The 17,004-nt window shown below is 35.5% G+C and overlaps 1 protein-coding gene across 5 annotated transcripts in view; it reads right to left on the bottom strand.

The window, feature by feature from the left end:
• LOC128922203 (kelch-like protein 3) overlaps nt 1–17,004 on the bottom strand; it is a 386,371-nt gene that overhangs the window by 2,749 nt on the left and 366,618 nt on the right. For 2 of the 5 annotated variants that reach the window (XM_054231984.1, XM_054231985.1), the window contains exons 2-6: nt 5,820–5,992; nt 5,391–5,748; nt 4,955–5,326; nt 4,552–4,871; nt 2,222–2,426 (exon numbers count right to left, since the gene is read on the bottom strand). In XM_054231984.1, the coding sequence (XP_054087959.1) occupies nt 2,222–2,426; nt 4,552–4,871; nt 4,955–5,326; nt 5,391–5,748; nt 5,820–5,974 (1,410 nt within the window). In that variant the 5' untranslated portion in view covers nt 5,975–5,992. Of the gene's footprint in view, nt 1–2,221; nt 2,427–4,551; nt 4,872–4,954; nt 5,327–5,390; nt 5,749–5,819; nt 5,993–9,443; nt 9,636–10,118; nt 10,498–17,004 lie in introns of those variants that run through there. The other 3 variants (XM_054231987.1, XM_054231983.1, XM_054231986.1) reach the window with 3 other exon arrangements.

Raw genomic sequence — 17,004 nt, 5'->3', positions numbered from 1 at the left:
GACGGCCGGTAATCCATCGGCCACCGCCGCTTTGTTGTTCTTCAAGCGGGTAATTGCTATTCGAATTTCTTCATGGTCGGGTAATGGAACATCTATTCCATCGTCATCGATTGGGGAATCGGGTTCGCCATCTCCTGGTGTTGTACTTTCACTGCCATTGAGCAGGTCGGAGAAGTGTTCCCTCCATAATCCCAGTATGCTCTGGACATCCGTTACCAGATTACCTCCTCGGTCCCTACATGATAATGCTCCGGTCTTGAAACCTTCTGTAAATCGCCTCATCTTTTCATAAAATTTTCGAGCATTACCCATGTCGGCCAGCTTTTCAAGCTTTTCATACTCACGCATTTCGGCCTCTTTCTTTTTACGTCTGCAAATGCGTCTCGCTTCCCTCTTCAGTTCTCGATATCTATCGATCGATCGCAACGTTGCGAGGTAGGCAGTCTGTTTTCTCTCCACTGCATAACGACAATTCTCATCATACCAACTGGTTTTTTGGCGTTGCCGGAGACCAATTGTTTCGGCTGCAGCGGTATGAAATGAGTTTGAGATGCCGTTCCACAGCTCCCTTATATCGAGATGCTGATGAGTGCTCTCAGAGAGCAGGAGTGCAAGTCGAGTAGAGTATTTCGTGGCTGTCGGTTGTGATTGCAGCTTTTCGACGTCGAACCTTCCTTGTGTTTGTTGACGGGCGTTCTTTGCTGCACAGAGGCGAGTGCGTATCTTTGCTGCTACTAGATAATGGTCCGAGTCAATGTTTGGTCCTCGGAGCGTACGCACGTCTAAAACACTGGAGACATGTCTTCCATCTATCACAACGTGATCGATTTGATTGCGCGTGTTTCGATCAGGGGACGGCCACGTTGCTTGATAAATTTTTTTATGCTGGAATCTGGTACTACAGACAACCATATTTCGGGCCCCAGCGAAGTCGATCAGCCTCAGGCCGTTTGGCGATGTTTCGTCATGGAGGCTGAATTTTCCGACTGTTGTGCCAAATACACCTTCTTTACCCACCCTGGGGTTAAAATCGCCAAGCACGATTTTGACATCGTGGCGGGAGCAGCGCTCATAGGTGCGTTCTAGGCGCTCATAGAAAGCATCTTTGGTCACATCGTCCTTCTCTTCCGTTGGGGCGTGGGCGCAAATCAGCGATATGTTGAGGAACCTCGCTTTGATGCGGATTGTGGCAAGACGTTCATCCACCGGGGTGAATGCTAGGACTCTGCGACGGAGTCTCTCTCCCACCACAAATCCAACACCAAATTTGCGCTCCTTTATATGGGCGCTGTAGTAGATGTCACAAGGACCCACCTTCTTCCGTCCTTGTCCCGTCCATCGCACTTTTTGGATGGCGGTGATGTCAGCTTTGAGTCGTATGAGGACATCAACCAGCTGGGCAGAGGCAACTTCCCAATTAAGGGTCCGGACATTCCAGGTGCATGCCCTTATATCATTATCCTTAAAACGTTTGCAGGGGTCGTCATCAAAAGGGGGTGTCTCATCCGAGGCTTTCGTAGATTTTTCATTGGTACTTCGTTTTTATGTGGTGGGTCCCAAGCCCTAGGCACAACCGCATAAGCGGGCTTCGCCTTCTCACTTTAGCTCGCCTTCAAGCGGATGTCTGTTGGCTACCCAGAGGATACTTGGTCTAAAACCGGAAGTCGTGAGCTGCTTGAGTCATATGCAAAAGAATCGTTCCTGGGCACTCCCAAGTGAATGGCAATCAGGATCTTTCCTCACTTGCGTGAACTTCTACATATGAACCCATCCCCCAGTATGTAATTGCTAAATAATTTTAAGAGATTGCTTGGTGAACAATTTTTACTTGATAATAATAAAAATACAGGTTCACACAAATCGAATCGTTATTTAACGGTCTATCACACACATCCTATATATGTTTCGATTATCTCAGCCACCTCACACACTTTAGTACTAACTCGATGTGTACGTGGCCTGATGTAATGCGCGTTACTAAATTATACAATGTCAACCGTTTGGTTCCACAGCATTTCAAAAGTTGATCTTTGCTTCCCGAAAAAGATTTCGCGAAAATTTAATTAACAAATAGAAATTGGGTAAAATTTTAATAATTTTTCCCCCAAAGTTTGCTAAATAGTTTAAAGTGAGAGCTTCATATTCATAAATGAGCCTATTATTTCAAAAAGTTTTCAAGTTGTGCTAATTACATAAACCATTAGTTTTACATCTAACTTACAGCAGGCTTTACATGATTATATCTCATATCTGCACATTTACTCCAACTATTCGAATCGGTATTATAGCATTCAACACTTTTTAAGTAACCATTATACCAGTTGCCGCCCATTATGTAAATTTTACCATTGAAAGCCACTGCACCGGCATCGTATCGTGCTTTAAGCAAAGGTGCCACGAACTTCCAACCATTGGATGTCTTATACCTGGAAATAAACAATAAAAAATTAATACTTATTTATTACATTGAAGTGATCAGCATTGTGTTTCGTAACATTAACGACAGGAGAAAATTTGCCTATTTTTTATTCTTCCACATGCGATTCCATGTTTTGTTATTCACTTTTTAAATTCGTTATCAAAATATGTATTGCTTAAAACATGAATTCTTCTGATTGCCTTTTAAAAAACAGTTCGATTCATTGTGGGTCATTCATTCCTCAGCATAATAAAATAAGGACTAGTAAAAACAAATCAGCTACTTTTGCATTATATTAACGGCGAATAAGCTACATAATTGGCTCTAGCTGGTGGATATAAACGAACCGAAACGTCTGAAACGACGTTTTCGAAGGGTCCATCGATATATATGGCTTGGTGTTATCCTGATGGAACACAATTCTTACCCATCTAAGCAATTGCTTCCTTCAAACATCCCATTGTTGACAGTACAGGTTTGAATTAAATTTGGACGTAGGAGGGTGGCTCAAAGTAAATTATTGTCTGTCAAATCCATCACACGCATAGCGAAACCTTCCTGCCCGTCAATCATTGCTTTGCCGCCCACCTTTTGATCGATTTCGATCGTTTTCGCTTGACGTTTTTGTTACTGAACCACTTTTCATCAACGGTGGATGGTTACGCTAAAGAAGTGTATTTGATAAATTGATAATTTGATCGATATTTCTTGACAAAACATAGCACACTAATTCTAGACACTATGAAAAGGTTGATATTGGTATGGATAAGATCAAACTATTGCAACGATTAAAAAATGCAGTTAAACAAAAAGGGCATTTAACAAAACTACAAATTAAGCTATAACATTTAGAACAAAGGATCACGATACGGAATGTTATCTGCTGTAAAAAAAGTGTTGGTACTTTGACGAGTTTACAGCCAAAAAGAGATTTTTCCTAAAGTCCATCAAAGCAGACGAAAAACTTTAGAAAAAGTAAATTTTAGAGTAAAGATACTAGGAACTATTAAAGTAAGGGCTTCCCTCAGAAAACTCGACCTTGGGCGTGACATTGAGTGGTGACTCTTTGGCCTATTTAATCCAAATTGGGTGCAAATATATCATAACTTTAAATCCTGTCAGTACAAATGAAGATTGCGAAATATACCTTCATTTGCAAAATATTTGCATTTTAATTTATCGGTAGCGATCAAAATTTCGAAGCTGTAGCAAACTGCCTGGTGATTTGGAACGGACTTTACTTTCCATTTTTCGCTCTACTTTCGCCGGTGAGATTAACGCATGTGCGAAACAGTAATTTGTATGGCGAAATGTTGAAACACCTCAATCGCGTGCAACTTCAAATTGATCCGTCAGCACAAAAATTTCTCGAAAATAATTGTTAAATTTTTGGAACTGTATAATTTGTAGAACTGCCACCAAATACGCAATGCAGCCGGATCTATTATTTACAGAAACAATCAATTATTTGAGGTATTTTCCCGAGAATATAAAATAATTATCATTCACCTCTATTATCCAACAGTTCACGTTTGGTAAAACAAAAAGATCACCGAAAATATTATTGAAGTAACATTTTTGATTGAAAATATTAAAGAAATTTCTGGTCCGGTTGCCACATATTCCAATGCCACGGTCAGAATTTTATATATTTACCCTCCAGAAGGCTACAACGTTTGTCTTTTGTAAAAGTCTCAAGGCCAAACAGTGTTCTTTTGGATTTAGATTTAGAGAATCCATGGTTTTCTCATGTGCAATTATAAATTGCATATTCACGTGCGGAAATACCATTGAATCTACCTGTGTTAGCTAGAGACAGGTTAACCAAGGATATTGTGGAAGAGAAAATGTTTTCAATTATTTTCATGACATTCACTATATCAAATAGTTAACTAGAATATAATTTAATTTATATCTTATCTACAGCGCGCGTTGGCGGTTCACTACTAAGTGAACGTGTCTTCCTGACTTTGTACATATTTAGTTTTCTTTTGTTTTTCTACTAATTTACTAAATAAATTTGTTCATGAATGAATTAAATAATGGCCATCTTTGCTAAATGACTGATTAATTAGCATTAGCATAGGCCAAGAATTGGGAATAGGTCGGACACTAGATTTATACATACTTACCTTTCAACTGACTGCAGAACAGTTTTATTACCAATATTACAACCACCAATCGCGTAGATTTTTCCATATAATTCGACAAGACTATGGCTGCATCTTGCTTGATTCATTTCTGGCAATTCTCGCCATGTTTTATTTTTTATTTTCCAGCTGAGAAATCTTTTGGATAATGGCGAATATGCATCACTTCCACCAATAAATAACAAATTGTCATCCTTTAAAATCACAGTAGAGTTCGCACTATCCTCATTTAGATTCGCATATTTTTGCCATTGGTCCACAGTTTTGTTATATTGAAGTACACATGACTTCGTCGAATTATACTTTAATTATATCAAAAATAAATATTATACATATATTAATTAGAGATATTAAATTTTGAATATGAATCGCTGTGAGCGCTTACCTCTTTGCAAACAACCAGTAATGTTTTCTCAGCAGAATTCCCAGCACTGATCCCACGTGGTTCTGTAAATCGGACAATTATCTTAGTTCGTGCTGCGGGCTTACTGATCCACGCTAACACCTTGAAGGCCAACGACTCACAGCCAGGTAATGACTGAATGTGAGTCAAGAGGAAGTCCACATCGAATTGCGTGAGCCGCAGGCAAGCGACTAAACGAGGTAGATGTTCTTGACGCGCAGAAACATCGTGATTAAACCAACGAGTTATGGCACCATATGCATCTTCCTCACAGGCTATATTTAAATTGTCCGATTCGAGAAGACATTGCAATTTCTCAATATCAAAATTGAGAAACTCGTCCCGTTGGCTAATCTAGTATTGGCAAAAAACGAAATTTTAATTACGCCATTGGTCCCCATTGATTGAATAGACTCACCTCCATGAAATTCTGTATTTCGTATTCGTGGATTTTTCGCTTGAGAATTTCACATTCCGTTTCGCGTTCTAGCGCGTACACACCTTGTAATGTACATTCATCGATGTGCGCCATAATGAATTCCACACAAGTGGTTGCGGCATCTTCCAATTGCAACACGATTGCCGCCTTCAGCGTCGCAGCGACATTGTTAACGGTAAACAGCGCTTTTCCGGTGTAGCAAAAAGTTATTAAGCGCTCAAAGATATCGCTATCGATGTCATTTATTTCGATGACAAGAGCATTGCCTTGATCCCCGTTGAAGAGGTTTTCGAAGTAAGGACTCGCTGCTGAGAGTATTAAACGATGCGCGGGTATACTGTGAAAAATAAAAATTATATATATAAAACAATTTAATTTTATGTAAGATTCAAACTATGTAATACTTACAAAGCCTTTGGGTTAGAAACTTTAAAAGTCACATCAATTAGAGACTGTTCATCGTAGAAGCGAAATATTTTCTTCATTAACTTGTCCATGAAAAGTGGTTTCAATTCACTCAAATTACTTTGTGAAAAAGTTGTTTGCGTAGAACTTGTGGCCATTTTTATTATTGGACTTTGCTGTTGTGATTATAAAATATTAGATGGAAAATAATTATTTAAAGTAACGTTAATTCAACTTGAGCTTTACTTTCATTACTACAGTGAGTGTCACTTAAAATCGTACAGAAACGGTGGTCTAAAAAATTGTTTGATAATTTGCAAACCAATGAACTTTTCTACTCATAATATGATTTCATTCAACATTTTGGATTATGTTAATGAAAAATTTTCAAAAAAGATGGACATTTCTTTGTGTTTTGTTTAATTCTGGCAATATCGTAAAATCACAACAAAATGTGGCGCACCTAAAAACGTACAGCTGATTATTTGAAATAGATTTTGGGGAAAACCACGATTTTAGAATTTAAAGTTGAAGTTGAGTTTATTCTTGAAGTTTTTAAAGTTTTCAGCATTAGAATTTAGCAAAAGTAAGCAACACCTCCCGAAGAACTTAAATTGACCACAAATGATGAGAGATGGATTACACATCAAGTGAAGGCAAACCCAAGAATATCAGCTCCAAAAAGCAACGAACCAAAAATTTACTTCCAAAAGGAAGTCAGAGACACAACAGTAAGGAGAGTGCTTCGTAAAAACAATTTTCATGGAAGGACTGCTCTGAAGAAACCATTTATCAGAGTACTGGTATAATGTTATTTTCACTGATGATTCAGAGTTCGACATATTTGCGTCAGATGGCGGACAAACAGTGTGGAGAAATCCAAATAACGAAATGGATTTAGCTAATTTGAGTGCGACTGTCAAACATGGAGGAGGATATGTAATGGTGTGGGGATGTATGTCAGTACACGGAGTCAGTAATTTTTTTTTTTTATCGACAATATTATGAACCACTTACATAGATATCCTCAAAAGAAAGCCATACCAAGTGCTGAGAAAATGGGAATCCGAACCACTTTTAAGCTTTACGCAGACAACGACCCTCAACACACCTCATTTAATGGACGGTAATGGGCGCTCTATAACTACACGAAAGTATTGAAACTCCAGCGCCGTTTCCGGATATTAATGTTAGTGGATTCGATGCCAAGAACGATTAATACTTTGAACGAGTAATACTCTTCTTGAAGAAAACCCTGAGTTCGACAATAAACGTACCACAATAAGTTATTAGCAGTAAACAAAGATCTTAATCGAAACAACCTCTAAGTTCAGAAATTAGGCACTAAAGAATATTAAAAGTCTTAAGTCATCTTTATATACAATCACCGTCATATTTCAACGTACGGAACTCTAAAAGAAAAATTTCCGTCAAATGAAAAAAAGTTCTTATATAAATAAAAGGAAGCTTGGAAATAGTATAATTTATATGCAAATTGATTGAATATATTTCAAAATAAAAATGATAAATTAATAAAGCTTAAACCGAATAAATTTTTTGCGTCATATTTTATCTTACGCGACACATTTATGTAATCAATATCTTTACTATTATGTCCATTCGCGAACCGAATATGGAGTATGCTTTGGGTCGTTGTGTTGTTGTAAAACATAATCACCAGTTAAGTCCATTTTTTCAACCGACTGCTTTAAATTTATTCTATTTCAAAATTTCTAAATATTGTACATTGTCAAATTTTCTTCTAATAAAGATCAGCTTTCCAAATCCTGAAACTGCCATACATCCCCTAACAATTAAGTTGCCTCCACCATATTTAACCATACACCGCAAATTTTAAGTTAGAAGCGTTGTGTCCGGTTTTCGCTAAACTTTTTATGGACCATCATCGCCGAAAAGATTACATATGCTTTCGTCTGTGAAAAGCACTGTCTGTCTTCAAGTGCGAAAGTTATGCGTTTTCGACTGTTCGATTCAGATATAAGCGGTGTTCGTTGCGCTGTTGGTGACGATAATTTGAAGATAACCATTACGCCGTAATGTTTTCTGAATTGTATACTTGCTCAACCATATGTATTTCCGAAGCTCTTTCCATTTCAGTACATATTTCTGATCCCTAATTATGTTCTTCATTAAGTGTTCGCGCCCCTCTCGATCCATTTTTTATACACTCGCAACAAAAGTTGCTAAGAAAGTATTATAGTTTTGTTCACATAACGGATGTTTGTGTCACCAAGAAATAGAAGAGTTGGATATGGGGTTATATATATATAAATGATCAGGATGACGAGTGGAGTTGAAATCAGGATGTCTGTCCGTCCGTCTGTCTGTTCAAGCGATAACTTGAGTGAAAATTGAGATATCTTAATGAAACTTGGAACACATGTTCCTTGGGAACATGAGAAGGTTGCTTTCGAAACCATTGCCACGCCCACAAAATTGCGAAAACCAAAAACACATAAAGTGTCATAACTAAGCCATAAACAAAGTTCTAAAAATAAAATTTATAATAAAGGGTCGCACTAGGAAGGGACATATACGGATGTAATTTTTTTGTAGAAGTAGGCGTGGCCCCGTCCTCAAAACGGTTATTTGCATATATTTCGTAAACCAATAAAGCTATATAAACCAAACTTTCTGCAGTCGGTTCTCTTACGTACCCCATCACACACCATGAAAATAGCTGAAATCGGATAATAACCACGCCCACCTCCCATACAAAGGTTAGGTTGAAAATTACTAAAAGTGGGTTATCTCACTAACAAAAAACGACAGAAACACTAAATTTTACAGAAGAAATTGCAGAAGGAAGCTGCATTCAGATTTTTTTACAAAATTGAAAATGGGCGTGGCATCGCCCACTTATGGGTCAAAAACCATATCTTAGGAACTACTATAATATTTTCTTGATACCCCGATGACACGTGTGGAAAATAGATGAAATCGGTTCACAACCACGACAACTTCCCATGTAACTCAATTTTGAACTCCATCTTATTCCTTCACTTTATAAAATATACGTGTTTTGCATGATTGTCAATTGTCATATTCATTTCTAATACTTCCAGGAAAACACTATTTTCATAGAAATGTTCTTTATGATAAATCTTGATCATAATGTGACAATTTAATTTACACTCTTATTTATTTTTTGCAAACATCCTAAGGAGGAGGAAAGCGTTTAAATTGAAATAAAAAATTAATTTTTTTTTTCGCTTACATACGAATGTATGTTGTAACTGTATGTTTTCATATATAAATTTCTTATAATTTAATTATTTCTTCTTTTTTAATTATTTCTCCTTTGTTCACTTTAAAAATCCACCAAATCTAAATAAATTTCGTCACTGCGGCAGCTATGTGCTGAGATATTACTGAGATTTATTCGCTCAATCTTGTTATCACCAAATTGTAGAGAACTAGTAACCAACCAAAAGTGAGCGGCTAAATATCTGTAAACAACAATAAATATATACAAAATTTGTCACTCTGAGCGATACAACTAACAGCACTCTCAAATGTTGACTCTCACTTAGCGTCAGACCGGATGGAGAATTCAGCAAATGTTACATGGTATGTACATAAAGAGAGCATAATTTTTTATTGTACCTTTTTTTAATATATCTCCAAGTTAATATGATCAATGTAAATCACTATTCCCGTTATTATAAAATTACAATATCGGGGAAAAACAACTAGTGAATTATTCAAAGTGTATATGTATATACTCGTATGTACTATATATATTCTATTTTATATATGTATACTTTTTCCGTAACAACGCACGAAGTGAATGATGTTCTGTTCACGCTCACGCTACACTGAGAACAATTTTTCGATACCATAGCTACTAACTGCACCCCGAACCTCGATGAAAGAGCATGCAAATATTATAAAGTCTCTGCGTTGAGGAAAGAGCTCAAGTGATCGTATACTTACACATACGGATTGTCACTAACACGCAGTATAAAAGTGTAAGTATGTGCCAGCAACATACTACACATTATTAATCCGGAGAGACCCTCTCTTATCACATACTTGCATAAATATGTATATTAACACTGAATTCGGGGTTTTCCCTCAAATACTGACACACTTTTCTGTTTAAAGAAGATTTTCTTTTTTTGTACTTGTTTGTATATATCACTAAATTAATATGATCAATATAGATCGCCACTCCCATTATAACAAAATTACAATATCGTGAAAAAACAACAAATGCGTAAAGCAAAGCTTATCTTATACTACATATATACTATATACTATCAAATGTAGACTTCATACCGTAGCAACACCCGAAGTGAATGTAATTTGAACGTATTTGCTTCGCTATTCACGCGATACTGTGGAAAATTTCTCGATACCATAGCTACTAATTGTAACCAGAACATCGACGAAAGAGCCTACAAAGAATATAAAGCTCTCTGTATTGATGAAAGAGCGTAGGTGATCGTGTGCTTCCACATACGGATTTGTCACTAACACGCACAAGCGAAGAGCGTAAAACGAGCACCTACGATGAGACAATACGATCAAACTGCAATCAGCAGTTGACTGAGCAGTTTTATGCAGACGAAGTTATATATTTGACGTATGGAATGAAAACAGTTATTCCATTGTAAAAAGCATAAAATTACTTTTTTTAATTTCCACATTAACCAAATTGACTATAATATATACAAAATATAAAATATTATTAATGTTAACACTTATTAGAACGTGCACTTTGTATCGTGCGGCATAGACTTACTCGTTCAACCTCTACTCAGACTGAAAATGTTAGATCGCTGATTCGCTTGGTCCCACAATAAGCGCACAAACCAAATAACCAAAGCAAATATGAAGCGAACACTTTGATTCGAGAGAGTGCTGCATAAATTCATATTTCTTATGTATAACATTTGATAGTGTTGCCACTAGGGAAAAATACATTTTTATATTTTTAGTCTATTTCTTGGATATTTTTTGATTTTCTTTTACCCTTCTTGAGAAACTTTTGGTTTATGGGATCTTTTTTCGAGTTTTCTATGAACTCAAATTGAGACCAGATTATATTTAGCCTATAATATTAATTATACAGGCCAAGCCCTAAGCTGTGTGCATATTCGCGCATAAAGTCCATAAGCTTGTAATTGGATCGTTACTTTAAACAGAATTAAGCCGCTGGGACTTCTCTGCGGCTACCCGCAATGAATGTTGTACCATTCAAAGCCACCGTGGCAGCGTTGATAGATGTTTTTTTTTTTTCATAGAACTAAAAGATTTCCATTGCATCTCTGGACCTAGCCTAAACCTAATGCTTTTGTAGTGAAGAAGAACTTCCCTGAGTTTAGAGACAATTCAGCCAAATGCCTTGTTGTTGTTGATTGCCGTAAGTAATCTCTTAAATGAATCTCCATTGTGGCATGTTATCGAGGGCATATGTATCTATGTATATGAGAAATTCCTTTGCCGTTGTAAACATCAAGTCTATACGAGAATATAAAATTAAACTTGAACTACAGCTTCTTATAATTGGATAAACGTGTCACTTCTAAATGCGTAAATACACCTGCCAGGCACAACTTACCACTAAGTTTTTTCAATTTTTTTTCGTAATTTTTTTTTTTTTTTTTGTTTCTAATGTATTTAGTAACCACAAAAACATTATATTAAACTACCTACATACAATTTCAGTATTTAATTTATCTCGTTTAATGAAGAAACCACAAAACAAATTTTCGTAGCTTATACATAAGCGTGCGGTTTTAGAATTATTTTTAACTTTATAACGCGACTAAACGGAAATTTCTTTAAAGTGAGGAAAATTCGAACATGAAATTATTTTTTATTTGCAATGAGCTAAAACTTGATTACGACATCTAGTCTTTCATGTCCGTTGTCTTTCTCTCTGATTATGTAGGCTTAGGGAACGCTCAGAGTTGGACTCCCAAGTGCGTTCTTGTATATTTCTCATATTTTATTATTCAGTTTAAGGTTAAGATTCTTTTTGATTCCCTCACCTGGGAGCTAATTTCCAGATTTTAAGATTCTAGTAATAAATATAGGCTATGTTACTCAGGGTGAATGTAGCTTTCCAATATTGAAAGAATTTTTGAAATCGGCACCGTAAGTTTTGAGTTTATTCATTACAAACATACATACAAATCTTTCCTCTTTATAATAGTCTTATAGATAGTATTTTTTCTCTCTAGTCAAATAGTTTTTTTTATTATTGTTTCTGCACTACTGTTTGCTTTACTGGAACCCAAATATGTTCATTAAATCTGTGGGTTTCAACTATAGCGACTTACCATTTCAAACATGCATTTCCGTCTGCGGGAGTTCTTGTAAGTTTAGTCGTCAATCTTTCACCGTTCTCACCGTGTGATAGATTCGTAAAAACATCAAACAAACTAAACTAATGTTGAGGTAAAAATAATACAAACTACATTAAGTTCCAACCACGCAATGACAATGTAAATTGGTAGAACTTCCTTTATGATAAATAAATATTAAAAAACAAGAAGCCAAAACAAAACAAGTAGGGAAGGGCTAAGTTCGGGTGTAACCGAACGTTTTATACTCTCGCAATTGATTTATTTAACTTTATTTATATTATACAATTTGACCCACATATTCGTCATATATGTGTATTGTATAAAGTCCATTGAAAGTTGGTAACCATAATATTAGGTTAGAAGCACCGAGGCCCTCGTATTCGATATATGGGGGCTTAAAAAACCTATGGTCCGATTTCGGCGATTATTAGAATGGAGCTGCCACACTATAAACGTAGTATTTGTGCAAAGTTCTGCACCGATATCTGCATTAGTGCTTACTTTATATATTGTAAAGTAAACGATTCAGATCGTCTTCAAAGTTCGGGTATATAGGAAGTACGCGTGGTTGTGAAGCGATTTGGCCTATTTTCACATCATATCATTGGGATGTAAGGAAACTAAACAAACAAACCAAGTTTCATTGAAATCGGTCTAGTAGTTCCTGAGCTATGGTTTTAGACCCATAAGTGGGCGACGCCACGCCCATTTTCCATTTTGTAAAAAAATCAGAGTGCAGCTTGCATCTGCCATTTCTTATGTGAAATTTAGTGTTTCTGACGTTTTTGGTTAGTGAGTTAACCAACTTTTAGTAATTTTCAACATAACCTTTGTATGGGAGGTGGGTGAGGTTATTATCCGATTTAAATTTTTGGACGGAAGTGGCTAAAAAACGACTGCAGAAAGTTTGGTTTATATAGCTCTATTGGTTTGCGAGATATGTACAAAGAACCTATTTGGGGGCGGGGTCACGCCCACTTCCCCAAAAAAAAAATACATCCAAATATGCCCCTTCATACCAATTTTTATTTCCATAGCTTTATTTATGGCTTAGTTATGGCACATTATGTGTTTTCGGTTTTCGCCATTTTGTGGGCGTGGCAGTGGTGCCAAGAAATAAGTGTACCAAGTTTCATTAAGATATCTTAATTTTTACTCAAGTTACAGCTTGCACAGACGGACGGACGGACAGACAGACATTCGGATTTGAACTCCACTCTTCACCCTGATGGTATATATGTATCTAACTCGTTTAGTTTTGGGTGTTACAAACAACCGTTATGTGAACAAAACTATAATACTCTCTTTAGCAACTTTGTTGCGAGAGTATAAAAAGAAAACTAAAACAAAAGCGAAAAAATTAGTAAATAAAATATAAAACGGCAAAAATATACATAATTAAAGAAGGAAGATGTAGTAGTCGGAGAATTTACTTGTTTTTTATTTGTTTAAGTTTTCTATAAAAACAACAGAAATTAGTATTAACGCTTTGTTTCCTTTTTTTTAAGAAAAAACAAGAATAATAACATAAACGATTAAAGCAAACTTTGTTTTTTGTACTTCCAGGAAAACACTATTTTCATAGAAATGTTCTTTATGATAAATCTTGATCATAATGTGACAATTTAATTTACACTCTTATTTATTTTTTGCAAACATCCTAAGGAGGAGGAAAGCGTTTAAATTGAAATAAAAAATTAATTTTTTTTTTCGCTTACATACGAATGTATGTTGTAACTGTATGTTTTCATATATAAATTTCTTATAATTTAATTATTTCTTCTTTTTTAATTATTTCTCCTTTGTTCACTTTAAAAATCCACCAAATCTAAATAAATTTCGTCACTGCGGCAGCTATGTGCTGAGATATTACTGAGATTTATTCGCTCAATCTTGTTATCACCAAATTGTAGAGAACTAGTAACCAACCAAAAGTGAGCGGCTAAATATCTGTAAACAACAATAAATATATACAAAATTTGTCACTCTGAGCGATACAACTAACAGCACTCTCAAATGTTGACTCTCACTTAGCGTCAGACCGGATGGAGAATTCAGCAAATGTTACATGGTATGTACATAAAGAGAGCATAATTTTTTATTGTACCTTTTTTTAATATATCTCCAAGTTAATATGATCAATGTAAATCACTATTCCCGTTATTATAAAATTACAATATCGGGGAAAAACAACTAGTGAATTATTCAAAGTGTATATGTATATACTCGTATGTACTATATATATTCTATTTTATATATGTATACTTTTTCCGTAACAACGCACGAAGTGAATGATGTTCTGTTCACGCTCACGCTACACTGAGAACAATTTTTCGATACCATAGCTACTAACTGCACCCCGAACCTCGATGAAAGAGCATGCAAATATTATAAAGTCTCTGCGTTGAGGAAAGAGCTCAAGTGATCGTATACTTACACATACGGATTGTCACTAACACGCAGTATAAAAGTGTAAGTATGTGCCAGCAACATACTACACATTATTAATCCGGAGAGACCCTCTCTTATCACATACTTGCATAAATATGTATATTAACACTGAATTCGGGGTTTTCCCTCAAATACTGACACACTTTTCTGTTTAAAGAAGATTTTCTTTTTTTGTACTTGTTTGTATATATCACTAAATTAATATGATCAATATAGATCGCCACTCCCATTATAACAAAATTACAATATCGTGAAAAAACAACAAATGCGTAAAGCAAAGCTTATCTTATACTACATATATACTATATACTATCAAATGTAGACTTCATACCGTAGCAACACCCGAAGTGAATGTAATTTGAACGTATTTGCTTCGCTATTCACGCGATACTGTGGAAAATTTCTCGATACCATAGCTACTAATTGTAACCAGAACATCGACGAAAGAGCCTACAAAGAATATAAAGCTCTCTGTATTGATGAAAGAGCGTAGGTGATCGTGTGCTTCCACATACGGATTTGTCACTAACACGCACAAGCGAAGAGCGTAAAACGAGCACCTACGATGAGACAATACGATCAAACTGCAATCAGCAGTTGACTGAGCAGTTTTATGCAGACGAAGTTATATATTTGACGTATGGAATGAAAACAGTTATTCCATTGTAAAAAGCATAAAATTACTTTTTTTAATTTCCACATTAACCAAATTGACTATAATATATACAAAATATAAAATATTATTAATGTTAACACTTATTAGAACGTGCACTTTGTATCGTGCGGCATAGACTTACTCGTTCAACCTCTACTCAGACTGAAAATGTTAGATCGCTGATTCGCTTGGTCCCACAATAAGCGCACAAACCAAATAACCAAAGCAAATATGAAGCGAACACTTTGATTCGAGAGAGTGCTGCATAAATTCATATTTCTTATGTATAACATTTGATAGTGTTGCCACTAGGGAAAAATACATTTTTATATTTTTAGTCTATTTCTTGGATATTTTTTGATTTTCTTTTACCCTTCTTGAGAAACTTTTGGTTTATGGGATCTTTTTTCGAGTTTTCTATGAACTCAAATTGAGACCAGATTATATTTAGCCTATAATATTAATTATACAGGCCAAGCCCTAAGCTGTGTGCATATTCGCGCATAAAGTCCATAAGCTTGTAATTGGATCGTTACTTTAAACAGAATTAAGCCGCTGGGACTTCTCTGCGGCTACCCGCAATGAATGTTGTACCATTCAAAGCCACCGTGGCAGCGTTGATAGATGTTTTTTTTTTTTCATAGAACTAAAAGATTTCCATTGCATCTCTGGACCTAGCCTAAACCTAATGCTTTTGTAGTGAAGAAGAACTTCCCTGAGTTTAGAGACAATTCAGCCAAATGCCTTGTTGTTGTTGATTGCCGTAAGTAATCTCTTAAATGAATCTCCATTGTGGCATGTTATCGAGGGCATATGTATCTATGTATATGAGAAATTCCTTTGCCGTTGTAAACATCAAGTCTATACGAGAATATAAAATTAAACTTGAACTACAGCTTCTTATAATTGGATAAACGTGTCACTTCTAAATGCGTAAATACACCTGCCAGGCACAACTTACCACTAAGTTTTTTCAATTTTTTTTCGTAATTTTTTTTTTTTTTTTTGTTTCTAATGTATTTAGTAACCACAAAAACATTATATTAAACTACCTACATACAATTTCAGTATTTAATTTATCTCGTTTAATGAAGAAACCACAAAACAAATTTTCGTAGCTTATACATAAGCGTGCGGTTTTAGAATTATTTTTAACTTTATAACGCGACTAAACGGAAATTTCTTTAAAGTGAGGAAAATTCGAACATGAAATTATTTTTTATTTGCAATGAGCTAAAACTTGATTACGACATCTAGTCTTTCATGTCCGTTGTCTTTCTCTCTGATTATGTAGGCTTAGGGAACGCTCAGAGTTGGACTCCCAAGTGCGTTCTTGTATATTTCTCATATTTTATTATTCAGTTTAAGGTTAAGATTCTTTTTGATTCCCTCACCTGGGAGCTAATTTCCAGATTTTAAGATTCTAGTAATAAATATAGGCTATGTTACTCAGGGTGAATGTAGCTTTCCAATATTGAAAGAATTTTTGAAATCGGCACCGTAAGTTTTGAGTTTATTCATTACAAACATACATACAAATCTTTCCTCTTTATAATAGTCTTATAGATAGTATTTTTTCTCTCTAGTCAAATAGTTTTTTTTATTATTGTTTCTGCACTACTGTTTGCTTTACTGGAACCCAAATATGTTCATTAAATCTGTGGGTTTCAACTATAGCGACTTACCATTTCAAACATGCATTTCCGTCTGCGGGAGTTCTTGTAAGTTTAGTCGTCAATCTTTC

This window comes from Zeugodacus cucurbitae, chromosome 5 (assembly GCF_028554725.1).
Source record: "Zeugodacus cucurbitae isolate PBARC_wt_2022May chromosome 5, idZeuCucr1.2, whole genome shotgun sequence".
Lineage (NCBI taxonomy): Eukaryota > Metazoa > Arthropoda > Insecta > Diptera > Tephritidae > Zeugodacus > Zeugodacus cucurbitae.
This window is presented reverse-complemented; position numbering and strand designations above follow the sequence as displayed.